Source organism: Sus scrofa, chromosome 13 (genome assembly GCF_054392235.1).
Source record: "Sus scrofa isolate SSC_HxYL_T2T_F1_AM1 chromosome 13, Sscrofa_HxYL_maternal_Yorkshire_Landrace_v2.0, whole genome shotgun sequence".
In the NCBI taxonomy this organism is placed as follows: domain Eukaryota; kingdom Metazoa; phylum Chordata; class Mammalia; order Artiodactyla; family Suidae; genus Sus; species Sus scrofa.
The window spans coordinates 220,269,225-220,297,111 of record NC_139395.1 but is presented as its reverse complement, the minus strand read 5'-3'; the positions used below and the strand labels follow the sequence as shown (position 1 = coordinate 220,297,111).

Here is a 27,887-nt window from a genome sequence, read left to right as displayed (position 1 = left end):
GACCTATCTTGGCTAAGAGAGATGACGATGGATTTGAAAAGATGCTGCAGTTTTATAAATTTTTTCTTTATGCATTTTTGGAGACTGTCTTTTTAGGTTCAGGCAAGTTCGCAAGTGTTACATTTTTCAGGTGATTTGTTTGTTTTATCATTATAAAGGGACTCCTTATTTTCAATAAAGCCTTTCATGGAGTTCCCATTGTGACTCAGTCGGTTAAGCCCCCAACGTAGTGTCCGTGATAATGTGGGTTGGATCCCTGGCCTCGCTCAAAGGGTTAAGGATCTGGCATCGCTGCAAGCTGCAGGGTATGTCAAAGGTGCAGCTCAGATCCAGCATTGCTGTGGCTGTGGTGTAAGCTGGCAGCTGTAGCTCTGATCCAACCCCTAGCCCAGGAACTTCCATATGCCACAGGTGCAGCCATACAAATTAAAATAAAATAAAGCTTTTTAATCAAAAGTTTGTTTGGTCTGTTATTAATTTAGCAAACCAGTTTACTTTTACATGTGTCCATTCTACATAAGTCTCATAAATTGCATATTTCTGTCTTTAAAAATTAGACAATCTGATAATCTAGACCTTTCAAAAAATCTAGGTGTTCCCAATATGGTGCAGCAGAAACGAATCTGACTAGTATCCATGAGGATGTGGGTTTGATCCTTGACCTTGCTCAGCCGGTCGGGGCTCTGGGGTTGCCATGAGCTGGGGTGTAGGTCAAAGACGTGGCTCGGATCCCATGTTGCTGTGGCTGTGGTGTAGGCCAGCAGCTGTAGCTCCAACTTGACCCCTAGCCTGGGTACTTCCATACACCATGGGTGCAGCCTTTAAAGAAAAAATTATTCATTTTGACTGGAGAGTTTCTAGCATTTGCATGTGTTATGATTACTGAAGCATTTGTCTATATCTTTACGCCTTTCTTACGCTTTCTATTTGTCTTATTCTTTCTGGGCTCGATTTTACTCCTCTTCTTCCTCTCATTTTTGCTTTATTTTGTTACGTTTCATTGAGTTTTTTTCCTCCTTATCTCATTTTCCTTCTTTGGGTTTGGACAAGGCCAACAGAGACTCTGTTTTTATTCTTTTGCATCTCTTCTTTTAACAAGCATACTCAACAAAGCCTCAGGTTAACCCACAATTTACTCTCCTCCAGAAGCATACAGCTGTTGCAATGTTTGAATTCTGTTCCTCCTGCTTGGAAACATTGGGAAGCATTTTCCAATAGTTGAGTTCTACTTTTCGTTATTGCTGTTAACCGTTTCCTGATGACCATGAGCCGTGGCGTGCTTTTATACTGCCAATATTTATGTAGATGTTTAGAATTATCTATATTTTTCCCATTTTCTTGCCTCACAATTTCCTCCTGCATGGCAGACTCCTTTTTTTTTTTCTTTTTTTTCTTTTTAGGGCTGCACCCACAGCATATGAAAGTTCCTGGGCTAGGGGTTGAATCAGAGCTGCAGCTGCTGGCCTACACCACAGCAAGGCAGGATCTGAGCTGCGTCTGCGACCTACACCACAGCTCACAGCAACGCCAGATCCTTAACCTACTGAGTAGGGCCGGGGATTGAACCTGCATCCTCATGGATGCTAGTCAGGTTTGTAACCACTGAGCCACAGCGCGAACTCCAGGACTCTGTTCTTTTCAAGTTTATTTGTTGTAGTCAACACTGTCTTGGTTTTTCCGTAAAGGATAATTTTCTTCCCCTCCTTTCCTGAAGGATATTTTTACAGCATATAAAATTCTGGGTTGACTGTCACTTTTTCCTGACACTTTAAATATTTTATTCCACCATTTGGTCACTACATCTTTTTTTCTAGGATGCGTTTTAGATTTTATTTTAAGGGCCCTGCAATTTCACCACATTACATTTAATTTTTCTCTACTCAGGATTTGTTGTGATTCAATAACCTGATGATCCATTACTTTTATCAGTTTTGGAAAAGTTTTAATCTTTATTGCCTCTACTGTTTTTCTAACCATTATAACATTTTGGAGCTCCAATTAGATACATTTTAGATCTTCTTACTCTACTCTCTATACCACTTAGCCTTTTCTGTCATACATTTTTATGTTTAAATTTTTTTTATTTTTTGTCTTTTTAAGGCCACACCTGTGGCATTTGAAGGTTTCCAGCCTGGGGTCCAATTGGAGCTGTAGCAATTGGTCTATACCTGAGCCACGGCAACACCAGATCTGAGCTGCATCTGTGACCTACAACACAGCTCAGGGCAACACTGGATCCTTAACCCACTGAGCAAGGCCAGGGATTGAACTTGTGTCCTCATGAGTACTAGTCAGATTCTTTTCTGATGAGCCACATCAAGAACTCTCTGTCATATGTTTTGAAAAGTAATTTTGTCCTTCTATGAGAATTTTGGACACTTTCTTCAGATCTGTATTCCAAGTCACCAATTCTCTCTTCAGCTATTGAAAATTACGCTTTTTGTTTGTTTCTATAAGGTCTCTTTAGTATTTCACCCCTAATTCTACTACTTAATTTTAAACAATCCCTGCTTCTCATTCATTTTTAGAGTCTCTGATTTAAAACAAAAAACAAAAAACACAGTAAACATACTCATTTTGTCACTTGTGTCTAATACAGCAAATATCAATGGTCTGATTCCACTCTTGCTGTGCTTGTTGATTTCTTCATGAAGTTCTGATTTCTTCTAAGTAAATTAAAGCCCATTTTAATTGTGACTGTGTGGGACTTTTTCCTGGGAGGAGTATATTAGTCAGGGTTCTCCAGAGGAAACAGAACCAGTAAGAGATGCATGTTAAGTGTGTGTGTGTGTGTGTGTGTGCATGCGTGTGTGCATGTGTATTTATTATTAGAGGAACAGGCTCACATGATTATGGAGGACAAGTCTCCTGAGATGCTCTTAGAAGCTGGAAAACCAGGAAAGCCAGTAGCATAATTTAGCCCAAAGGTCTAAGAACCAGGAGCACCGATGTTGGAAGGCAGGAGGAGAAGGATCTTCCGGCTCAAGCAGGGAGAGCAAACTGGCTTTTCTCTGCTTTTTGGTCTTATTGAAGCCCTCGAAGAACTGGAAGAGACCCACATGCATTGGCAAGGACAGATCTTTACTCAGTCTGTGGACTCAAACGCCATGTCTTCCGGAAACACTCTCAGAATAAGACCCAGAAATAATATTTTACCAGCTACCTGGGAATCCTTTAGCTTAGTTGAGTGGAAACAAAATTCACCATCACATGTGGCATTGCACTAGAGAGGCCCTGGGTTTGCTTTTGCCGTATGCCTGGAGCATCACCAATCTGGGACCACGCTCACTTAAATTCCTGACTTCATGTTTTTCTGACTACAAAGACAGTGGGAATCGGGTTCAGCACTGAAATGCTCATAAGAGGGCTTGTTGGTAGTTACAAATTCTCAGGAGAGCATTAGTCCACCTCCACGGAGAGGTATGACTAAGATATAGGCCAGTTTCTTGGTCATCACCCATCAATGTGGTCAATACAATGTTTTTGATTATCCCTTTTCCAAGGGTGGGGCTTCTGGGGTGTTAACTTGATGTCATGGTATCCTAGCAACCTCCCACTTTGCTGAGTCCTGTGACTTGATTTGTTACTCACTCCCATCCCCTGCCCACAAAACTCTGCAGGACTAGAGGTGTTAGATGGTTTCAGGATGCCTGCCATGACCTTGACTTTCCTGAAGATGTGTTCCCACTTCTCTTTGAGGATTTTCCAAGTTTTCTTGCAAAATCAGCTGTAATTTTAAAGGGTATTAACATTTACTCTATGGAGAACTTTTTGACTGTTTTGAGTGTGACATTATTTCAGAATATATAGTCTGCCACACTGCTGTGAACAGAACTCCACTGCTTATTTTTAACATATGATAATACTGTTTTGTTTTCATTATATTACAGCTGCTCCTCTTGGTTGATAGTTCTGATTTCTGCTTGTATTTATGGAAGACAGAGTAAAGGGGGTTTAACTTCAGAGCTGGTTGGAGTCAGTGGTTCCATGATGTTACCAAGAATTGGGTTTCTTGGAGTTCCCTAGTGGCTCAGCAGGTTAAGGATCTGGCATTGCCCCTACTGTGGCTTAGGTCGCTGCTGTGGCGTGGGTTTGGTCCTTGGCCCAGGAACTTCTGCATGCCATAGCGGTAGCAAAAAAAAAAAAAAAAAAAATCGTGTTTCTTGTCGTCTCCATGCTGTGGTTTTGGATGGAAGAACTACTTTTATCATGGTACCAGCTCCGGGGTGACGGAGACGGCCACCAACAATTCCCGGGACTACTTGTTCTTCTTCCTCCAAGCATAAGGAAGAGGGTCTCTGGAAATTCCTGCAGAAGAGTTAAAAAAAAAAAAAAAGAGAGAGTTTCCCCACCCCAACTCCAAACCCCAGGAGACCTCTCTTCCAGGTCTCTCTGGCCAAAAATGGGCTGTGTGCTCATCCCTGAAGCAAGAAGTCTGGCAGAGAATGGGATTCGGCTGCAGAGCCCGGCCCGGGGCCACACCCCCACCCCTAGCACTGGAGGGGAGCTGCTCCTGGGAGATGAGGACACCCCAACAAAAGTGCCAGAAAGCTGCCACGAGAAAGGGACCTGACTAATGAGAAAGCAAGCGCAAGAGGATGAGGGTAGGGACACTCATACTGCCTGGGGTGTAGGTGGGGACCCTGGCGTTTGATGGAACAATGGCGCCATTACCAGAGGGCTCTGTACACACCATTCCAAACAGAAATACCTTGTCTATCTACTGGAGACCGTCCCCGAGCGTCTTCCACCTGGCCAACCTGGACACCAGGGAAGGAGGAGAGATGGAAGGACCAGGGCATACCAGAGGCGGCCCCCTGCGGAGGGTGGAAGGGCGGAAACCAAAGGAGAGGGTGGGAAGAATTTACAGGCAGGTTCAGCTCCCAGGACACCTGCTCTGGAAGGAGCGCTGAGCCAACCCAGCCTGGGATCTGGGATGAACAGACTTTCTTCCACGTCCACCTGATTCTAAAGCAATCCACCTTGATTTGCGTATTACAAACAGCGTTGGAAAGAGCCTCTCAAGGACGGGCAGAAAGCCATGCCTTCTAGACGAGGGTTCATCTCACCCTCTTCCCTCCCTGGTCTCTTGCCTTAGGTGGGCGGGAGGACGTGGAGCCGCTCCTGGGGACGTTCCCAGGGAGAGGGAGGGGCTTGAAACCTGAGGGCCGAGAAGGGCCACCCGAGCGGATTGGGGAGGGTCCCCACCCCAAGCGCTGCGTCTTGGGCTCGAGGGCCCGGCCAGCGGGCCCTGGGAGCAGACGCCTGGGTCCTCGCCGTGGGCACAGGGGCCATGCGAGTCCCAGGTGCCAGGGCCCGGCCGGCTGATACGAGACGCGATCAGCGCTCCCCAGAATCCCGCTCCTGAAGCGCCGGCGACCTGCTCGGTCCCGGGGACGTGAGAGGGAGCCTCGCTCCCCCCCCCCCCCCCGGCCCCAAACTGCCCGCCGGGAACGGAAGCGCCCCCGGAGCTCCCTCTGGGTCCCGCCGAGAGCGCGTCCCGGGTTTTCCCGGGGGAAACTCCTCCCCCCGCCTCGCCGCCCCGCCCGGACCCGCCTCGCCCGGGACGGCCGTTCCCGTCCGTCCCCTCCCCCTGCCCGAGGTGACCTGGGACCGCGCTTGGGGGTGTCACCCTGGGCCCTGGGACACCGCCTCCGGGGATTAAAGCCAGAGCCGGGGAGGATCGGAACTCCGAGCTGGGCCGAGGAAGCCGCGAGCTTCGGAGGAGGCGGAGGAGAAGGAAGAGCGAGGGGCGGGGAGCGCGGGACCCGGAGCGCGGCAGGTAAGCGGCGCGCGGGCCGGGTGTTCGGTGCCAGGGCTGGGGCCGGGGGGCCTGGGCTCCGCGGAGGACCTGGTCGCCGGGGAGCGACCTACCCGCTCTCGGCACTAGGCGGGAGTCACGGGAAGTGAGGTCAGGTGCGTGCGAGCGGCTCCAGCTCGACAGGTGCGTCCTCTCGCCGGCGGGGCGCGCGGGGCTGAGCCGGGCGGAGCGACCTCCCCGAGGTCAGGAGGATTCCGCGCGCCTGGGACCCCTTGGCTCGCTGGTCAGAGGCCCCCGACTGCCCCGTTGGCATCGCTCGCTGGGGCAGGTGGCCTTGTGAGTCCTTAGCCAATCGATGGGAGAAACGGGTGCTGGAGACCCCCAGAGTGGGTCCCCTCCACCTGCCCTCTGCGGCCGAGCTGGGAACAGGGGTGCGCCTTGTCCCTTTGGGGAGAGGAAGAAGGAGGGGTGTCCATCTGCTTCTTTGTTTCGGGAAAATCTCTGCAGCCCCGTAGTGTTACCTGAACTCCTGCTTCTTGGTTCCCTCCCCAAGTGGGGAGAAACTGGAAACTCACTAAGATGCCCTGAGCGATAGGGCCCGCGAGGCAGGAACAGGTCCGGCTCAGCAGTCCCCGGAGGGGACTGCACGCAGCCGGAGTCCCATTGCAGTGACCCTGAGGCGACGATCAGAGCAGGGCAGCCTGGGCACCGGGCACCCATACACATCCCTGCTTCACCCCCGGAAGGAGCAGTCCTGGCCACTAGACCCTCAATCCCTGCCAGAGACAAGGCCAGGCACTTGGGTGCTTCGGTTCACCAAATGCCATTAGGCAGGATCCAGGACCATAGCTGAACACACCAGCCTGGCAATGAGCGCCCTGCCTACGGTTTTGTGCGCCCTACAGAAGAGTTGCCTCATGGCTCCAAATTTCGCGCTCCTATGCCTTAGAGGGCCTGGTTGCGGGTGGCTGCCAGCTTTACCTTGTGCCCCCTGTTTTGCGTGCCTGGAGCTGAGGGCCTGCCCCGCCGGAGGGCACAGCGTGGTGATCACGAAGACCTTCGGGGATACACAGGAGGCAGCTGGGACAGGTGGCATCCTAGTGGGTCGCTTGGGAGGGAAAGGACAGCGCCCCAGTTCTGCCTCTTGGGCCGGGGTCACCCCGGGCTCTGCCTCAAGACTCTGAAACCTGCCTCCATTCAAACCCGTGCCCTAGTCCTGGAGCCATAAGCAAGGTCAGGGCACAGGGGGGGACTCGCCGCTGCTCCTGGCACTGCTGGCGCTCACAGCTGAGCCAACCAAAGAATGGAAAATTACAAAGGCTGCTCAGAGGAGTTCCAAGGTGTTTAGAAAACCTGAAGTGAGGGGAGTGTTTTCGACTTAGCCTGGGAGGTCGTGGAAGCTTCTCCAGGAAGTGAGGAAGAAGCCAACCTTCCTTGGAGGAGGGTGGGGGCTGGGGATGTGGGCAGGACTTCCAGGGAGGCGGGGGGCACTCCAGCCAACCTTCCTTGACCCATGAGGTCAGAGAGAGGCTAGCCCCCCCCCCCCAGCAAGCACTCAGCACAGGAGTCAGGGGTTGCGGTGCGGGCCTCGCCTGGAAATAGTTTTAAAAACATCAGCTGGCAACAGCAGGGACCTTTGTTCTTGGTGTGGTCGTTTGTTTGGTCTCCTGCAGTGTCATTCTTCTTGACACCTCCTAGGTCAGTCTTCTTTCAACAAGGTTGCGTAGCTGCCCAGAGCCACCTGAGAGCCAGGAGAACCCTGGGCTGCTCCCCCCGCCGGGCTCAGTCGCCTGTTTTGGCCACACTGATGTGATTGTCACAGCAAAGGGGAACGTCCTATTTTCTTCCAGCCGAGCATCCCTCCAAGCTCTTATACTGTATTTAACTCCGTGGCGAGGGAACTGAGACAGAGAGCGCGGGACCAACTGGCTGCCGTCCCACAGGGAGAACGGGGGTGGGAGGAAGGGGTGGGGGTGAAGGCAGGCCCTCTGGTCCAGGGAGGCTGAGAATGAGGCCTGGAATCCTCCTGGGAAAGGCGCTTGCTCACTCTGCGGCCAGGCTGGTTTCCCCAGAAGCCGGGGGCGCCATGCTGCCCCCTTGCAGAGTGACCCGGCAGGAGAGTGGGTGCTTTGTCGGGACGTGCAGAAAGCTGACCTCCCCAGGCAAGGGGGCCGCGGGAGGCGGGGAGCGTCCTGTAGGCGATGAAGCCTAGACACACAGGGACATTCTATGGGCAGTAATCAGCATCCTGTGAGCCTGCTGACCACTCCTCTGGGCCCTGCCTGCAGTGGGGGCTCCACCAGCAGGTGTGAGTCAGGCCTGCGTGCTGGAGGCTCTTACTCTTTAACACCGAAGTGTGGGGCAGGAGTCCTGGGGGCTTCGTAATTGTTGGAGGTCGTTGCCTGGGTCTCAATTGCCGCATCAGGCTCTGAGAGAATAGGAAATTCTGTTTTTTTCCTAAGCCTTCCAGAAAAGTCCTGTTTGGGGAACCGGGGGTCAAACTAAGCCTTTCAGGCATGGAAGTGGAGAGGAAAGGCGACTGGGTCAGCTGAGGGGCTGGCCGGCTCTGCTTCCCTAAGGAGGGAAGGAAGGCCGACCTGCAGGTGCCTGCAGGTGCGCAGCCCACCGAGTGGGGGAGGGGACTCCAGGCCTCTCTTCCAACCTCTGCGGCTCCCCCAGCACCGAGTCTCTGGGTAGGCCTGCTTCCCATAACTGCCAAGCCTTTGCTGCTCTTCCTGGCCCCTCCTGACTTCCCAGGACACCTGCCAGGGCCCCCTTGCTGCTGGGTCTGCCCCAGGATGAGTGGGGTGGCCTCTGGGGATGGGGTGCAAAGGTGTCACGCTCCTGACGGCTGAGATCTGAATTGGGCCAGCCCTGGTGCTCCCTTCCTAGCTGGGTGTTGGGGAGCCCTGCAGGCCTTCTCAGGGATCCCTGGCTTTTGCAGGCCTCTGAGGTGTGGGCCTGGGTGTGGGGGAGGGGGACTTTGGGGGCCCCTCTGTGCCCTTGACCACCCTGGTCCCGAGGACACATGGAGTTGCAAGGGGCTCCGCTGACCACAGGGGCAGTTCTGGGGACCAATCTAGAGACAGAGCTTGAGGTCAGGAAGGAAGAGGAACTTGGCTTGCCCCAGTCACTGGACAGAGGTCAGAGGAAGAGGAACCAGGAGCATGAAAAATGCCACTTGGGCCACCTTAGAGGCATCCAGGGGAAAGGGAGGACCCTGATTTTCTGGCGGGGGTGAGAGCGGTGCCTTGGGCTGTAAACTGTGTGGGTTTTGAAGAGGGAAGGTGACGCAAAGACGTGCTTTTGGCTTCTGCTAGAGGCGCATCGGGAAGAAGAGGGAAGGGGTCCTGTGGGTGGAGACCCCAGGCATTGCCTTTGCACCAGGTTGAGCCATCAGGCATCTGTAGGGGCAGGGGTGCGGGAGGGGGTCGGGGTGCCGACATGTGCTGAGAAAGCGGGAAATGGGGCGTTCCCGTTGTGGCTCAGCCGTAACAAACCTGACCAGCATCCATGAGGATGCAGGTTCCATCCCTGGCCTCTCTCAGTGGGTTAAGGATCCGGTGTTGCTGGGCTGTGGCTGTGGCTGCGGTGTCGGCCAGCAGGTGCAGCTCCGATTCGACCCCTAGCCCGGGAACTTCTGTATGCTTCAGGTACAACCCTAAAAAGCAAAAAAAGAAAAGAAAGGAAAAGCAAAGAAAAGGAAAGAAGGCAGGAAATGTTTGAAAGTTGCCAGCTGAAGGTCTGGAAGCTCGTGCAAGGGCAGAGTAGACAGAAAAGAACGGAAAAGAAAAGAGAAAAGAAAGGAAAAGATAAGAAAAAAGAAAAGGAGAAAGCAGGAACTGTTTAAAAGGCACCAGCATCATTATACAACTACAGATGTGATGAATTCATTTGAGTAATAAAAAAAAAAATGGAAAAAATAAAAAATAAAAGGCACCAGCTGAAGTCTGGAAGCTCGTGCAGAGTGGACGGAATAATTGTTGAGGCGCTCAGTCAGGTCAGCCTGGGAAGAGGGGCCATGGTCATCCAGCAGCCATTCAGTAGAAAACTATTTTCTTCTTTTTTTTTTTTGTCTTTTGTCTTTTTTTTGTCTTTTTGAGGACCACACTCATGGCATATGGAGGTTCCCAGGCTCGGGGTCGAATCAGAGCTACAGCTATGCCACAGCCACAGCAACACTGGATCCGAGCCTCGTCTTGGACCTACACCACAGCTCACGGCAACGCTGGATCCTTAACCCACTGAGCGAGGCCAGGGGTCGAACCTGCATCCTCATGTTCCTAGTCAGATGAGGTTCCGCTGAGCCATGACGGGAACCCCATTGAGAACTATTTTCTGTGAGCTCTGAACTGGCAGATGAAACTAAGTCCAGGCTTTAGGATTGCTCGTTTGGGTCTGACCCAGTGTCAAGCCCTTTGAGGCCCTTGTTTTTTTTTGGGGGGGGGGCACTCCCAGCAGGGCACACACTTGGCTTGTTTTGGCTTGTTTGAGACTCAATCTGAGCACCAGGCACACAAAACCCATGTTTTTTAGGGATGGGATTGGAGTTTATCCTTCGAGTTTCTCTCTCTCTTTTTTTGGGGGGGGGCACCCTAAGGTATATGGATTTCCTGGGCCAGGGATCAGATCTGAGCCACACTTGTGACCTACACTGAAGCCTCGGCAGCACCAGCTCCTTTAACCCACTGTGCTGGGCTGGGGATGGAACCTGTGTCCTGGCAAAGCCGAGACGCCGCCGATCCCGTTGTGCCACAGCGGGAACTCCCACCCTTGAGTTTCTAATCACAGAGAATAAAAGTCATCCCGCCTGGCCTCGCGGCTCAAGCCCCATTTGGTTCTAGAATGTGCTTGAGAAACGATCTTCAGAATTGGATCAAATGTTTTTTTCCGGTTTGAGGCAGTGTCTCTTCTAAAGCAGCCCAATCCATGTTGAAATTTATTGTGAGAAACTGGTTTCCCGGATTGAGCTAAACCTGCCCTCCTGATATTTCTGACCATTTTGCTCCGGGATTCATCCTGTGGGTTTACACTGAATGAACGGAGTCCCCCCTCCACGCCACAGTCCCTTAATGCTCTGTTATGTTGTCCCAGGGCTCATCAGGTGCCAAGATGCACACACATCTGATCCTGCCCCAAACCGTATTTACTTGTTATGCGCGTTTCACAGACTGACGGGGCAAGCCCTTCAAACTGTGGCCTTCACACAGGGTGGAGGACGGGTTCCTGGAGGGACCCGGCACCTCTCTGGCCCGCCTGTCACATGCAGTTGGCTCGGTGCGCCTGGCTCTGTGAGGTCCCCCAGGACCTCGGTTTGGGGGCTGCTCTTCTCTGCTCTCTCGCTTACGTTTCATCTTACTCACTTGGCCTCTGGGATGCCAGAAATTACCGGAACACTTTCTTTGTGCGCTCCAAAGCTAGATTTTTTTTTAAAAAAGGGATCAGACCCATGGGTTGCCCTAAAAAGTTTGTAATCTTGTTTAGACAATGAGGCATTCGTAGAAAAAGAAACTTGGACGATGCGGGCAGTACCTGTCCTGAGCTGGTGTCTCTCTCTCCGTCTGTCTCTGTCTGTCTCAGTGTCTCTCTTTCTCATTTTGGGGTCAGTTACCGTGGATGCCATTTCTCTTCTTATCTTCCATTTGTTTATGTCGCACTATTACTTAAATCCACCCCTGTTTGTTAACTTTCCTCTGAGAGTTCATTTTTCCCCAGCAAGGCACGGAGCATCTTTCCATGTAATGCCTAAGATGTAATTAGGTGTATGGGGTTTTATGCAGCGGCTGAGGCCCACAGGGATCCATGGATCGTGGCTCACTGGATGGGGAGTGTCCAGCATTGCTTGCTTTGGACTTTGAAGAAGGGTTACCGCATCTGAGGTCCAGGAACCTGGGGCTCCTTCCACCCATCCCACCTCATCCCACCACCTGTCTGCGCCTGGAAGGCACCTGACCAGGCCCAGGGCAGGAGCGTGAAGGGTGTGTTGGGGCAAGTCAGGGGAGCCTTCGTTATGGGGCGGCCCCTGACCCCTAGAAGGGGTGGGGGGTGGCATCTCTGAGTCTGACCTCACTTGCATTGGTTTGTTGGTTTTCAAAATAAGTCTTCAGCAGGTGCACGTGGAGGTCCAGAGGGGAGACTCTTCTTCTTGGGAAATAGCTTCATTACATGGGATGCAGGTAGGAACAGTTTTCACACCTTGGGATGCAGGTAGGATTCCAGGGCTGGATCCCGAAGAGCAGCGGCCAGGCAGGTGACTCGGGGTGTGAGTCAGCCTCTGAAAGGAGAGCTCAGAGAGGCCTGAGATGGCCGTGTCCTGTCCTGTGACCATGGCGGGGCGGGACCTCGCCGGGAACAAAGAGGGGGCGGAGTTTGGGCACGTGTGTGGCTTGGCTCTTTGTCACTTCGAGGAAGAGCCCTTCCTCAAGGCTGGCTTTGTGGAACCAAGGGCCATCCTCCACGTCCTTTAACTGACAGGAAAGAACACTCGAGAAGCCGCATCGTGTCCCGCCAGCTAGGCTGTCTCGCTCCTTTCAGAAGCCAGTGGGAGAGGGTTGCTGTCTTGCCTGGGCCCGGAATTGCCTGTTTGAGATGAACCGCAGCAGGGAATGTGATCTCCTGGTCTCTCCAGTTGTCTCCCATCATCACATACACTCCCCGGGGAGACCTCTCTTTCTTTCTCTTTGGCCACAGAGAGCTGTAGGCAGCATACTCTTGTCTTCTCTCCCAAAGGCCATGGCAGCGGATCTGGGTGCACTTGGCATTCTGGCTCCAGGGTTCTGTGGGTCGTGGGAGTGCTGGTGAGATAGGATCGTGTGGTGGTTACGTCTGGGTCCCGGGCTTTTCCAGGCCAATCCCCGGCCATGCGGCCCCCCGCACCCCTGGCTTCCTGGTCTCTCGCTGTTCGGGGTCCCGAATGAGTAGGAAGCATGGGTTTCGGGCGTTGATGCCTCACTCCTTTCAGACGGCTCGTAAACCGGGAAAGCCGCCAGTGGGATCGAATGTTCATTTCCTGAAACTTCAACCAAACCTCTAACTGGGGAGATGGCCCGAAGCCACAGAGGGCAGAGAAACCAGAGAGACGAGACTGTTCCCTGGGGCAGGAGTCCCCTGAGACTAATCTGAAGAAGGCACAGAGCTTTTCCTGCCGAGACCAGAGGATTTTATGCTGCTGTCAGGTCCGGATCCCTCTCTCTTTACAGAGCAGCGGTAGGAAAGGTTATTAAATTGCGATAATCACACCCACTCAAAGGCTTAAATGTTGTGTGCTTTCAGAACGCCGCTCCCTTGCTGCTGTGTGCTGTCAGTTTTCTTCCCTCGTACCCGGAAAGGGGTTGACTCTGTTGTTTTTTTTTTTTAATCTTAAGAAAAAATCTCAAAGCTATCAGTACAAACTGGTTCTTTTATTTTATCTCTTTACATGAAGGGTAAATACACATTGGGTGTGTTTTTCTTGTGACCTGTTCCACGAGGTTTCCCAAGATTAAGCAGCCATACTTGTGTTTACAGCAAATTCGTGTTTGCGTTTTTTTTTTAAGTGTAATGCATCAAATAATAATTTTGCTTGGTGGTCAGAGAGGCGGCGCCAGGAGGGAGCTGGCTGTGCGGCATTTGGCCCCATTGGGTTTTCAGAGCTGGTGGATTTCGTGTTAGTCTCTTGAGGACACTTTTCTGATACACATCTGCAAATGCTGCCAATCGGGCCCATCCTGCTTCTGGGGGCTGTTCACCATTTATCAGCTTTATGATCACTTAAAAAATTCTTTCGTCTTGGGGTATAGTTGATTGACAATGTATTAGATTCAGGTGCACAGCCCAGTGAATCAGTTTCACGTTTACACACACATACCCATTCTTTTCTCCCTTGTAGGTTATTACAGAACCTTGGGTAGCCATCCCTGTGCTGTACAGTAGGGCCTTGTTCGTATCTATTTTATATATATGACCATTTTATTAACAAAAACGTATGCAGCGCTTCCTGCGTGCCAGGCACTAAGAACCTCACCATTGCCTCGTTTCAGTCCCCCAGCAGCTCTGTAGCGGGTGGTACTGTTACTCCTTTCCCTGCATCCTTCCCTTGCAGACAAGAAAACCAGGGCCTGGAAATGGGAACCGATTTGCCCCTGGTCACAGCTAGAGCGTGACTGAGCTGGGGCTTGCACCCACGGTCGCGTCGCAGAGGTCATGGGCTTAGCAGCTGTGCTGTGCTGCCTGCTGTGTTCGAGCCCCTGCCTCGTGCCAGGCACTGAACAGATGAAAGCTGTTCCGTCCTGATCTGGTCAGGTCGCAGCCCAGATGGGTCCAGATCGAAGCTTTCGTCTGGGGACACCAGCCTTCGCATGGATGCGTGTAAAGGCCGTTTCTCGAAGCATTGTGTGGTTATCTCAAGGCAGCCAGGAGCAGTGGAAAAAGCCCTCGTTTGCTCAGGATGGGGAGAGTCATGTAGAATCAACTTTTCACGTGGCCAGTCTTTCTAGATGTTACGGTTAACTGTGCACACGTGTCAGAAAACAAGGCGACCCAGAGCTTCCGCGTCATTACTTTAGAAACCCCAGCGAGGTGGTGAATTTCTTTCTCTCCTGGATCTGAGGGAGCGAGCGGCATGGCTGGGGGGTAAGCATGTGGTTTAAGGAATTTTTAACTTATGTGTTTGTGAAGATGGGGGCGGTTCCATGTGGCTTATTTGGAAAGTCCGGTGTGGCTGCCTTCGGGTACTAAGCTCTAGGGCACCTGCTCCACCAGGGAGAGGTGGGGTGGGCTGCTGCCCAAGGAGTCTCACCGCACACACACTCCCGCACCCGCCACCGGGCCCGTGAGGTGTCTGCCTGTGTCTGGCGTTAAATCCTCTCCTGAACAAGCCCATGTGATGCCTGCATCTGCTGCTGCACGAGACTCGGCGAGGCCACTTGTCTGGTGACAGCTCAGGACATGGCATTGCCAGGAGCTGACCCCAGGCTTTGCCCTCCTTCCTCGGGGTCCCTGTGCCCGTTTCTCTTTGCGTTTGGTGAAGATGACGTTGGGAAAGTCTGGTCCTCCTGGTGGGTGCTGGGTGGGTGCGGGAAGCCCTGAACTCAAGCTGCAGGCAAGCGGGGCCCAGGCTCCTTTGGGACTAGCGGCTGCAGGAAAAGACGCTGCAGCGAAGGCTAAGGGGCACGGGCAGAGCCGCCCTGGTTCCCGAGAAAAGTGGCCCTCATCCAGAGAGCCTTCTGGTTCTTTCTTGATTCATCTTCTGCCAGCTCACCGGTATGGAAATTTTACAGTCTTGTCATTCTTTCTTTTAGGTCAACTTGAAAGTTCCAAATACTTACCTGTACCTGATGCTGCTGATAAAATCAGGATGGCTTTAAACTCAGTAGGTGGTTAATTATTACCTCCCTGGCCTTTCCTCTGTCCCCTGTGCCTTCTGTTAGTTCCAGCGGTACCTGTTGGTCAGCATTTTAGGAGCCACCATGGGGAACGCATGTGTCCTGTGGGTGCTGCGAAGGTGTTCCTGGGGTTAGGGGTGAGCAGGAGCGGGGCGGAGGGAGCCCCATGACAGGTGCACGGCTGGGAGTCTCGGAGCGGTGGGTGGTGTGGGTGATGGGCTTCTTCCCTGGGCTGCTTCTCTTCCTGCTCCAAGTGGGGGTGGGGCAGGGGACAGGAGCGGGTGCGGTGACAGATAGAGGCAGGATGGTGGTACAAGGGAGTGAGACCTGGGGGGAAGGAGGGCGGGATGGACCACCAGCTGGCAGAGCACAGCGGGGCCTCGCTTCCTGGTAGGCTGGGAAAGGTGGTGACAGAATGGGACACTGGGTCTATCCCTGAACTGCCCCCCCACCCCCACCCCCCGCCTCACACGCAGACAAATGTCTTTATTCCCCCTGGCACCTTACCGATCGTCTTATACCTGGGAATAAGTGCCTTTAGCAAAGAACTGTAGTTCATAACAAAAATTTCCTCTCTCCTCTTTCTGGAAAATAGACCTTGGCACCCCCGCCCCCCACCCCTTTATTGGGTAGTACTTATTTTCACTCAATCTTCTTAAAATTTCAGGGAGTTCCCATGGTGGCTCAGCAGGTTGAGACTCTGACTGGTATCTATGAGGATGTGGGTTCGATCCCAGGCCTCGCGCAGTGGGTTATGGATCTGGCGTTGCCATGAGCTATAGCGTAGGTTGCAGATGAGGCTTGAAGCTGGCGTTGCTGTGGCTGTGGTGTAGGCTGTAGCTCTGAATCGACCCCTGGCCTGGGACCTTCCATAGGCTGCGGGTGCGGCCCTAAAAAAGACAAAAGTAAAAAAAATAAAATAAAATTTCAAGTCTCCGGAACAGGAATTCACAGGGACAAACTGGCGCTCTTGCCCCCAGCTCTCCTGGGGAGGACAGCCTGTTCCTAGATGCTGCAGATACAGGCCAGAGGCCGGCCGTGCCTCTTTTTTTTTTGCCTCTGGTTCCCCATTTAGATTAGAGATTACATGTTGTTTTTTCCTTCTGTGACCGGTCTGGTTTAGAGTGTAATCTTTGGACTTTTGAAAGAGCCGTTGGTTGGTGAGTTATTAAAACTCGCCCTGGGCTCATTGCTTTCTAATCGCGCTGCCCTGGGGGCCCCGCTGAAAATTCGGAGCACCGAATTGCTTCTGCTCAGGATGCTGGTCCTCCCTGGGCTCTCCTCAACCCAGAGCAGCGGAGAAATGACTCAGTGGGAACACATTTGCCCGGAGGATGCACAGATAAGAGGGCAAAGCAGCGCAAGGTCGCAGGCTGCTGGGGCCTGGGGGGAGGGGGGCTGGGGGGGCCGTGGTGTCAGAAGGTGGGCTCCTGAGGGCCAGGCCCCCAGCGGGCAATTCTTAAGTAGGCAGAGGGGGAGGGGAAGGCATTCTAAGACAGAAACCAGCCGAAGGAAGGATGGAGCTGAGAGCGAGATGCTGTGGCAGGGTGCTCCTTCCACCTTTGGGTGTGTGTTAACGCTGTGCCCCAGAAATTCCATTCGCTGGGACAGGCTGCAGAAGGCACACGCTGAGCACTAAGGCCCGTGCTGGACAAAGCTGCTCATGGCAGCACATCTGCCAGCGGCTCCCTCAGTGGCAGATCCTTTAGGTCGATTTTGGGTTTTTTTTGCTTTTTTTAGGGCTGCACCTATGGCATATGGAGGTTCCCAGGCTAAGGGTCAAACCAGAGCTAAGCTGCTGGCCTGCGCCACAGCCACAGCAATGCAGGATCTAAACCGCGTCCTTGACCTACACCACACAGCTCATGGCAATGCCGGATCCTTAACCCATTGAGTGAGGCCTCGGGGATCGAACCTGCATCCTCGTGGATGCTGGTTAGAATCGTTAATCACTGAACCACCAAGGGAACGCCTTGATCTCTTCATCTCTGTCCCTTATGTTCCTGTCTGCAAAATGGGTCTATCGGTCATAGCTGGAGCATCTTAGGGGTGAGGGTCAGGCCTCAGAGAGGGCAGGGGTACAGACCCTCTTGCAGAGGAGTTCACCAATGTCAGGCGTTATTTTTTCTCCTTGTAATTCTGGTACCCTTGTTCCTTACTCCAAGCCCATTCTCAGGGGATGGGGATTGGCTCATTCCCAGACTTCTTTTTCCTTTTTTTTTTTCTTTTTAGGGCCGTACCCACAGCATACGGAGGTTCCCAGGCTAGGGGTCCAATCAGAACTGCAGCTGCCAGCCTACACCACAGCCACAGCAACACGGAATCCGAGCCACGTCTGTGACCTACACCACAGCTCACGGCAACGCCGGATTCTTAACCCCCTGAGTGAGGCCAGGGATCAAACCTGTGTCCTCATGGATACCAGTTGGGTTCATTACTGCTGAGCCACTACGGGAACTCCTCTTTAGTTTGTTTCTAAATCTAAGTATTGGCTATTTTCTCTATTTCAAAAAATGAATAGTAGGAGTTCCTGCTGTGGTGCAAAGCCATCCGCAGTGTCTCTGGAATGCTGGCTGCAGGTTTGATTCCCCAGCCGGCACAGTGGGTGAAGGACCCAGTGTTGCCACTGCTGTGGCCTAGGTCACAGCTGTGGCTGGGATTCCATCCCTGGCCCAGGAACTCCATAGGCTGTAGGGTGACCAAAAAAGAGAAAAAAGAAGAAGAGTAAAGAAACAAACCAAAGAAAAACAATTGCCAGTTAATCGGAAATGCTGGTTAGTATTTCTTCCAGGTGAGTTTTGTATTGGACGTAATTAAGGAGACTCTAAAGGAGCCTACAGCTCGATGCTGTTCCAGTATCTCGCCCGAGGGTGATGGGGCATTTAGTCTTTAGGGTAAGTTGACTTTGTGTCATTCGTCTCTTTCTTTCCTTGTTTAGGGATCGCGGCCAGGTGTCGGGCCTTACTATGAAAACCACGGATACCAACCTGAAAGTGTCTACCCCCCGCAGCCCCCCGGGGCCCACAGGCCCTATGGGGCGTATCCGGCTCAGTACCACCCGCCCTCGGTCCCCCAGTATGCCCCGAGGGTGCAGACGCACGCTTCCACACCCGCCGTCGTCGTCAGCAGGCAGCCCAAACCCCGATCCAGGACGATGTGCTCTTCAAGTAGGACCTTTTTGTGTTTCTCTCTCTAACCCGAGTTCCGGGTCTGCCTTCGCTCTTGAGCTCTGGTGCCGGCTCGCCTCTGTCTGCTGGGGATGTCCTGTTCCTGCCTGCCTCTCCCTCCGCAGCTCTGTGTCCAAGCTGGGGGCCCTGGGGCTCGCCTGCAGCCCAGAGCCTTTGGGGACCACTCGGCTGCCAAGACCCTCATCTTCCATTCATGCTTCTGGACCAGCTTGGCCTGGACCAGCTCCCCGCACCCCCCACCCCCACCCCATGGTGATCTTTCCAGCCAGGTGTCTCTGACGTGCCTCCTGCCTGTGGTTTGGGGCCCGACCATCTTGAACAGATGGTAAGGCACCCTTGCAGGAATAAACGCGCTAACCCTTCTCTGAGCACCACTCACTGGACACCGCACATCCTGCTCAAGTGCTGGATGAGAGTTTTGTGTTCAGTGAGGGAAGTGGGTGGGGGTGTCGCCCACTTGGCTTGCAGATCTTGCAGACAGACCGCAGCCGGCTACGGGGCATCGCCCCATGTTCTGTGCGCATCGCCTTAACCTCTCATCCATCTGTTTCCTTTGCATTTCATTTTGTCTCCTTTCCTGCCAGAACCCTTCCTCTTGCACCCCCTCCCAACTTTTTTTTTTTTGCTTTTTAGGGCCATACCTGCGGCATATGGAGGTTCTCAGGCTAGAGGTCGAATCAGAGCTGCAGCTGCCAGCCTACACCACAGCCACAGCAATGCTCCAGATCCAAGCTGCATCTGCAACCTACACCACAGCCCATGGCAACGCTGGATCCTTAACCCACTGAGCGAGGCCAGGGACTGAACCCGCATCCTCATGGATGCTATTCGGATTCATTTCCACTGAGCCACGACGGGAACTGCCCCCTCCCAACTTTTAGCGCAGGCTAGTTGACCTGGTAGGAGCTGCCCAGGCAGGACTAGTGCAGCAGTGGCCTAGGCTAGCTAGTATTAGTGGGAGCCCAGAGCCAGTATGGTCGCTGGACCAAGGAGCAGCCTCCCTTATGATGTTTGTTTGCTTTTGTCTTTTTCTCAATGACGTGATTACATTTGTAGTTTACAATGATCCTCACAATCCAGTTTTATAGGATTTCCATCCCATACCCCCAGCGATAATGTTTTTAGTTTATGTTGTGAGAGTGAACCTCCACGTGTCACCACCAAGCCGTGGTGGTGAGGACAAGCGAGTTAGACCCGGCCACCTCAGCTCCTCACGTGCACCATCCCCCAGGTCCCCGCCTGTGCCTTCCTCTGGCTCCACAAGCGGCTCTTTCTCTCCCCGCACCCCCCGACCCCACTGCTGCTCTCCCCACTCCTGCGTTTTCTACCCGTCGCCGTCTCCTCCTGAATCACCCCTGCTCCTTCCATGGTTGGTCCCTCTTTTCCTCCCTCAGCTTCCCTCGGATCAAAGAAACACGCATCTCTGAGCCGATGTCTTTCCAGTGGTGGCTGGGGAGGCTGAGCCCAGAGGCTCCCATCAGGCTGCTCCTGATGCCCCAGGGTCGTTTGGCAATGTCTGGATCCAGTTTGGGGTGTGAGAACTGGGGTGGGGGTCCTGCTGGCATCTCCTGGGTAGGTGCCAGGGCTGCTGCTAAACCTCCTCCAGGGCGTAGGGTCACTGCCCTCCACAAACGACCTGCCAAGATGGCAGTGGTGCCCAAGCTTAAAGACCCCAGTCTTTGCCCATCTTGTGCTTAGAGTGAAGCCAGGTTGAGGAGGGTTAAGGAAGTGCGGACAGTGGTACCTGCCTCCCAGAGAAAGAAGACGGGGGTCAGAAAACCCAAGGGTCCTCCAGAGGTCACCACCTTCAAAAGGGGGTCCTCGCATGGGTGACGCGTGCAGGTGGACAAAAGGAAGCCCCTTGCCTGACATGCGTGTTTCCGCTTTTCTGGGGGAAGATGTGGTGACGACAGGCATGTGGACAGGAGTATCTAAATCTCCCATCTGTTTGGTTTTTTTTTTTTAATTATTAATATTTTTTGTCTTTTTGCTTTTTCTAGGGCTGCTCCTGGGGCATATGGAGGTTTCCAGGCTAGGGGTCTAATCGGAGCTGTTGCTGCCAGCCTATGCCAGAGCCACAGCAACGCAGGATCCGAGCCACGTTTGCAACCTACGCCACAGCTCACGGCCACACCGGATCGTTAACCCACTGAGCAAGGGCAGGGACCGAACCCGCAACCTCATGGTTCCTAGTCGGATTCGTTAACCACTGCGCCACGACGGGAACTCCCCACCCTTTACTCTGTAACGGAGAATGTGCACATATGATTGTGCCTGATAAAATCACCCTAGATATTCAAAAATAGCTTAGTGACCTTATTTGGGTATTATTTTTTAAAACATAGCATATAGAAACATATATGTGGCTTGATGTACAGAGAAACATGTACATTTATAAGTGTGATGCTTGATTTTGGGAGTATTTCTTTTTAACTAACGGACGATTCTTTAGAGTCATTTTAGGCTCGAGAACAGTTGAGGAAGGGGTTCCCAGGCACCCTCTCCTGTCATGCCCAAGGCTTCCCGCCCTCCAGCTGGCCACAGTGTTAGGATCCACGACCTCCCATTGAAACATTCTTATTGTTATAAGTTTTATGTTAGGGTTAATTTTTTTTTTTTTTTTTTTGCCACACCTGCAACATACGGAATTTCTCAAGCCAGGGACTGAGTCTGAGCCATGGCTGCGACCTACACCACAGCCATGGGAACGCCAGATCCTTTAACCCACTGTGCTGGACCAGGGATCGAACGCACACCTCCACAGAGACCCAAGCGCCTGTGGTTGGATTCTTAACCTACTGTGTCGCAACAGGAACTCAAAGGATTACATTCTTTTTTTTGTCTTTTTACAGCCACACTTGAGGCATATGGAGGATCCCAGGCTAGGGGTCCAATTGGAGCTATAGCTGCCGGTCTACGCCACAGCCACAGCAATGCAGGATCAGAGCCATATCTGCAACCTACCCCACAGCTCACGGCAACGCTAGATCCTTAACCCACTGAGTGAGGCTAGGGATTGAACCCACGTCCTCATGGATGCTAGTCAGGCTCATGAACCACTGAGCCACGATGGGAACTCCAGGATCACATTCCTTTTTGTTGGATATTCGATAGATTTTGCCTAAGGAATAACAAGGTGGCTGTAACTCAAGTGTCATACAGAGTAATTTCACTGCCCTGGAGACCCTTTATGCTCAGCCTGCCTATCCATCTCATTCTCCCCCAAAACTTGACAGCTTCTGGTCCTACTGTCTCCGTAGTTTTGTCTTTTCCAGAACAAAGAGTTGAAATCACGCAGCGTGTAGCCTTGGCAGTAGTTTGCAAGTTGCTTAAATAGCACACATTCAAGGGAATCTCATGAGAAGCACAAGGGACATTTTTGGACACATTGGATCGATTTGTTTCAGCAAGAGTCCTAGATGTTTCACCTTGAACCACAAGGCAGACACGTCTTAGCGTATGGGTTTTGGGTGATTGAAGTTCAACAATTCTGTGACGCAAATTGTTGACACGGGACGTGGCAGAGCTGCCGCAACAATAGGAACAATGGATAACAACAATGACGGTAAATGATCAATAAGTTATAACTAAACTCACAACAGGTGCAATTGCCAACCAGCACCCAGGCAAGTCTGACCTAACCGGGCACTTCCTGTCCACCAAAGGTGAGAACTGGGGCTCCCCCTGCCCACGCTCCTGGTGAGAGCCAGGCAGACTGGCATCCGTTCAATGGGAGGCTCAGGATACCCCGTGTAACCGCCCTCACTCATCAGGTACATTGTTTGCTCTTGGATAAGATGAAATACAGGCAAGTCGCCCAGAGGAAAGAGCCATCCTTGGCTAAGGTGTCCAATTGGCCATTAGGAACTTCCTCTGAGCTCGCTAGGTGACCCCACCCTGCCTGCTGTCAGATGTAACCACTGTGGGCCCAGTCCTGAGAACGTCGTCGGTGGCAAATGGTGCTCCTCGGATGGTGGCCATGACCTTGCCTGTGAGCCTGTGGGACTGCAGACTCAGGCCTCCCGTCCCCGCGCTGGGGCAGGATCCCTAATTAACGGGCTCTCTAGCTGATTCCCAAGCCTGCCTAAGAACAGACTGTGGGCGTTCCCGCCCTGGCGCAGTGGGTTAGAAATCCGACTGCATCGGCTCAGCTCACTGTGGAGGTGTGGATTCCATCCCCAGCCCGGCTCAGTGGGTTACACTCCGGCGTTGTCACAGCTGTGGCTCAGATTCATCCTGGAAACTTCCATATGACGCACCTGCCATAAAAAGAAGAAGGAAAAGGAGTTCCCGTCGTGGCTCAGCAATTAACAAATCCGACTGGGAACCATGAGTGGGTCCGATCCCTGGCCTCGCTCAGTGGGTTAAGGATCCAGCGTTGCCGTGAGCTGTGGCATGGGTCACAGACACAGCTCAGATCCCACGTGGCTGTGGCTGTGGTGTAAACTGGCAGCTACAGCTCCGATTTGACCCCTAGCCTGGGAACCTCCATATGCCGCGGGAGCGGCCCAAGAAATGGCAAAAAGACCAAAAAAAAAAAAAAAAAAAAAAAAAGAAGAAAGAAGACAGTGGAATTTGCAGCCTGTGGTGACAAAATGAGTGGCGAGTCTTCGAGATCCAAATCAAGTGGGTCAGCTCTGGTCTCTGGCCTCAGAAGCTGAACTCCTTGGCCTGGTTGACTCCTGGAAGAAAGACAGTGCTCAGGTCGGGGCCAGCGCCCCTCCACACACCCCACCTCTGCAGCCTGGGTGTCTCCCGTGTGAACCAGGGAGTCCAAGGCTCTTTCAAGCCCTCTCGCCCCTCCACCTCTCCCCTGCTTCCCAGGGGAAGCCCCAGGAGACCCCGGCCTGGGGCCGCTTCCTGCGCAGGGTCTGCTGGGGCAGCTGTGTCTCCTCTGTGGCATGACTTTGTCTGACACTCTGACCAACAACGGCTCGTTAGTTTTGACTAGAGAGCCCTGGAGGTACTCCTAGCTGCAATGGGAGCCTGAGTTCCTGCCCCCGGACCCAGGGGCAGCGGCGGCGCTGCCCAGGAGAACTCCCCGCAGTGATGGAACGGGCGCCTCTGTACTGTCCAGCGCAGGAGCCACTGGCGAGTTTTGAGCATCTGAATTGACAGAATGATTTAATGCCACTTAAAGATAATTAATGGGCGCGTGTCGACTTAAGAAAATAGGCACAACTTAAAAGTTGAGAGTTAAGTTTCACTGGGGGCAAAATGAGGACCAGAGCCTGGGAGGCGGCATTGCTGAGAGCTCTGAGCTACCGCCCCAGAGAGGCAGGGGAGGTCAGTGTAGACGTGGTTTTGGTGAAGGGGGAGGTCCATGCAGCCAAGCACACACTTTACCGAAGGTTATTGCTCCTCCCCTGAAGGCCACTGCTGGTCACGAGGAGCAGATGCCACCCTGACGGATTTTAGTGCTTTTCTAGATACGAGGAGATGCAAGAACTGGGCTCATAAAATCTGAAAATATCTGAAGACCTGTTCTGCCAGTTTTCTCAGAGCACAGAAGGCCCTGCTCCTGGTCCCCATCCTGAGTTTTCATGGGGGCTGAAGGTTGGCAGCTGCAGCGGCTCATACTTCAATCCCTGTAGAGGCAGCCGGCAGGGCCGGGTGCAGTTCACAGGTGCAAAGAGCCATGTGTGGCTTTCATGAGTCCGCGTGGCTAGCGTGATTCTGTCCCATCCATTCCCTAAACTGCCTTGGGAAAGAAAATTTTTTTCCTGCTGCCCTGAGAGCACTAATGACATGGAGATGATAGTTTTGGGGGCATTACTGTTATTCTGCTTAGGCTCGTAATTCCCAGAACAAGCTACTTTTCCTTTTTCAGCCATTTTTTTCCATTGCTCCTTTATTTGAATATTTTAAGGCTGTACTTTTCTAAGAGCTTAACTTTTGCGTATGTTGCTTCAGATCTCAGCTTCCCGCTTTGGTTCTCCAAAAAGCATCAAAGCCAGTGCCAAGGAAGAAGTACGACCTCCTAGGATGTGTTTCTAAAGAGAAAAGTCACATTTTTAAGTGTATAGGAAATTATGACTCCTTGATAGGATAGAATATAAAAGTATGGATGAAATTCGAGAGTGTAATTTCTCAGAAACTCGGCCACTAAATTGTTTACTCAGGAGTTCCCGTTGTGGTTCAGTGGGTTAAGGACCCAGAGTTGCCTCTGTGAGGACACAGGCTCAATCCCTGACCTTGCTCAGTGGGTTAAGGATCCAGCGTTGCCACAGCTGTGGATCGCAGATGCAGCTCCGAGTCGCCCCCTGGCCTGGGAACTTCCATATGCTAAAAAGCCCTAAAAAGAAAAAGTGTAAAAGTTTAAAATAAATAAATAGTTTACTCACCTGTTTTCCCCCAGAGACCAAGAAAGCGCTGTGCATCACCTTTGCTCTGGGGGCCATCCTGGCAGGAGCAGTGCTGGCCACCGTCCTGCTCTGGAAGTTCAGTAAGTGCGGGAGAGGGTGGGAGGCAGCGTGCTGGGCTGGGGGGCCCCCCCGCAGCCCCTCCGGAAGTCTCCCATCGCCCTCCTTCCGTTTGGTTCCGTGAATAACCTTCCTCCCTTCCAGCCTCGTCCTCGCCTGTAGGTGGTCGATATTACCTGTGTCCTTTGAGTGCTATTGACACACGGTGGGAGCAGTGGGCTGAGTCCACCCTGTCCGTGCTGGGGGCAGTAGGTGGCACCTGGCACTCTGAGCTTACCTGGTCCGTGTATCTCAGTGCACAGTGGTGGCTGCTGCAGGCTGGGGCGTGGCCTCCCCAGGCACCTCCTGCAGCCACAGCCAGGTCACCTCCCATAGCCCAGGGCAGGGGGGCTGATCCCAGGACCCCCCTGGGTGGCCGGGAGGGGGGGCAGTGCTGTCCCTCCCCCGGACCGGAAGTCAGGGGCTCAAGGGGTTCAGCCCCCCTTCCTTCCACATCTGCTGTTGGCAAGGACACATTCCCTTCTGTTAAAATAAAGGGGGGAGGGAGTTCCCGTTGTGGCGCAGCAGGTTAAGGACCCGATGCTGTCTCTGTGAGGATGCAGGTTCGATTCCTGAGGCCTCACTCAGTGGGTTAAGGATCCGGTATTGCTGTGAGCTGAGGTGTAGGTCGCAGATGCGGCTCAGATCCCACGTTGCTGTGGCTGTGGGGTAGGCCAGAAGCTGCAGCTCCGATTCAACCCCTAACCTGGGAACTTCCATATGCCGTGGCTGTGGCCCTGAAAAAGAAAAATTAAAAACCAAAGGGGGGGAATCTTATTCCCTCTTGTTGCGTGGGGCACAGAGGGTGCCTGACGGAGCTCCCGGGTGGCGGGCGCCGAGGGGCTGTCTTGGTTTCCCAGCCTGACGGGCGTCTCCCTCCCGTCCCTCTGCAAGTGGAGAAGAAGAGGTGCTCCACGCCCGAGATGGAGTGCGGCTCTTCTGGGACCTGCATCAGCCCCTCTCACTGGTGCGATGGCATCCTGCACTGTCCCGGCGGCGAGGACGAGAACCAGTGCGGTGAGTGACAGGGCCGAGCCCACACGTCAATCCCTCTGTCACTGAACCCCTACCTGGAGGCCGAGCCTCACCTCTAAGCCAGTCTCCAGATGCGGAGACAGGGTCAGAGGGGCTGAGCCACCGCCCAGCATCACACAGCCTGGCGGGGAGGGAGACCGCAGCCCAGGGCTAGGCCAACCCACGTGGCCCCAGCCCCCCCAGGACATCACCCCTCGGCAGCTAAAAAGAGCTGCGCATTTAAAGTTGGGTGAGTGCTATGTGTTTGGTGAACAAGCTGCCTTTCAAGGAATCTAGGCTATTGTCACAGGGCGGGTACCACTCTTGCTTTTATTATTTTCTATTAATTATTTCAAGGGTGGTAACGTGGCCGTGCCAGGGAAAGCGATGTGTGAATGCCAGGATTGTGCCGATAGCCCCTGATGGCCGTACCCAGAGCTGATGCCCGCTGCATCCTGAGGTTGTTGACTTTGCGGGCGAGGCTAGACAAGGGCAGTGTTCCAGCGGCCACCCTGGGCGAGGGTTCTCCTGCGTGTCCCCACTTTCAGGTCAGGGCACCTGTGTGAGGTGTGGGGCCCTGGCTGTTGAATCTCTCATCTGGGAGACTGGACGGAGTTCAGCCTCCACTGCCCGAGTGGAGCCTCGTCCAGGTCAGCGCCTCAGCCTCTGTGCCTGGAGCACCTGCTGATGCCGCCTGTGCCCGGAGCACCTGCTGATGTCGCCTGGAGAGCGTTTGCCCTTGGACGTGGCTCACTCACCCCATAAACTGTCAGCATAGTGCCTTGTCTTTATTTTGGTGATGATAGATGTGTCAGCATTTATTTAAGAAAAGCAGGGAGTTTTTGAGGTTGAGCAGCCGTGGTTCACATACCGGAAGGAATGACCTCTGTCCTACACGTGCACACGTGTGTGTCAATAAATCTTAGCAAGACGAACTCATTTCTTACCTGCAAGACTCCCTCTCTCTCCTTGTAAGATTGAAGCTAAGGTGCTCAGGTAGATCACAATTCAGGCGGCACCTGAGGGCGTGCAGTGAAAAAGCTCATCCCCACTTCACTTAAACCCACGCCCACTCACGCACCCACGCACAGACACACTCACACACATACACACACCCTCACGCACTGCGGAATAATAGAAGGTACGCATTGGTCTCTGCCCCCAGTTCCCAGCACCGAGCTCCCAAAACCCTGGTTATTCCTAAGTGGCCAGAGCAGCAGGAGCATCCTTAGTTCTAGTACTTGGTCCTTGACCTCAGTTCCTGACACAGGACTCCTGAAATTCTCATCACTTCCTGGGTGATGGGAGTGTCTTTTGTTCTAACGAGGTGATTCTGGGTGGAATCCCGGCTGGGGGCTGCTCACCACAAAGAATAAGCCGTGGTTAGAAGCTTGGACCTGTCAGTCCTACACCTCTGTCTCTTGAGAGGTGAGAGGGGCTGAAAATGGAGTTAATGTTTGATCATGCCTTCATGATGAAGCCTCCGTAAAATCCCAAAGCCCAGGGTTGGGCAGCTTCCAGGTGGGTGAGCCCAGGAAGATCTGGGGAGACTGGCACGCCCAGAGGGCACAGAAGCGCTGCCCTTCCCACATCCCTCGCCCTGGGCATCTCTTCCTCTGGATGTCCACCTGCATCCTTCGTAGTTAACTGGTAAACGGTAGGACACGGTTTTCCTGAGTTCTGTGAGCTGCTCTAGCAAGTGAATCGCCCTGAGCGGGGGGTCACGGGCACCTCTGATTTAACACTGGTCAGTCAGAAGCGCAGGTGACAACCTGGACCTGCGACTGGCCTCTGAAGGGGGGACAGTCTCAGGGGACTGAGCCCTTCACTCTGAGATCTGACAGCTCTCCAGGTAGACAGGGTCAGAGTTCAGCTGTAGGACACCAGCTGGGGTTGTGGAGAATTGCTGTGTGCGGAAAAAACCACCTCTGCCCCACATGGGGTGACAGGCTGTGTGTGTCAGGAGTGTTCAGTGCGAGCCGTAAAAGACACGCACAGGGAACAGGACACCAGAAAGAGGAAAGAAAGGGTGTTTTCCAACACACACACACACACACACACATGCCTGTCCACCAGCCAGTCATTTCTTTTCCTTACGGGG

At 53.2% G+C, this 27,887-nt stretch overlaps 1 protein-coding gene across 6 annotated transcripts in view; it reads left to right on the top strand.

Moving 5' to 3' along the window:
- The window catches only part of TMPRSS2 (transmembrane serine protease 2), a 62,935-nt gene that overhangs the window by 17,471 nt on the left and 17,577 nt on the right, over window positions 1-27,887 (top strand). For 2 of the 6 annotated variants that reach the window (XR_014822419.1, XM_084986955.1), the window contains exons 1-5: window positions 5,694-5,782; window positions 15,040-15,110; window positions 18,062-18,290; window positions 24,670-24,756; window positions 25,667-25,789. Coding sequence is in view for 4 of the 6 variants with exons in the window: in NM_001386131.1 (NP_001373060.1) it covers window positions 15,096-15,110; window positions 18,062-18,290; window positions 24,670-24,756; window positions 25,667-25,789 (454 nt within the window). In the remaining 2 variants the exon portion in view is untranslated. 6 annotated transcript variants of the gene reach the window in all.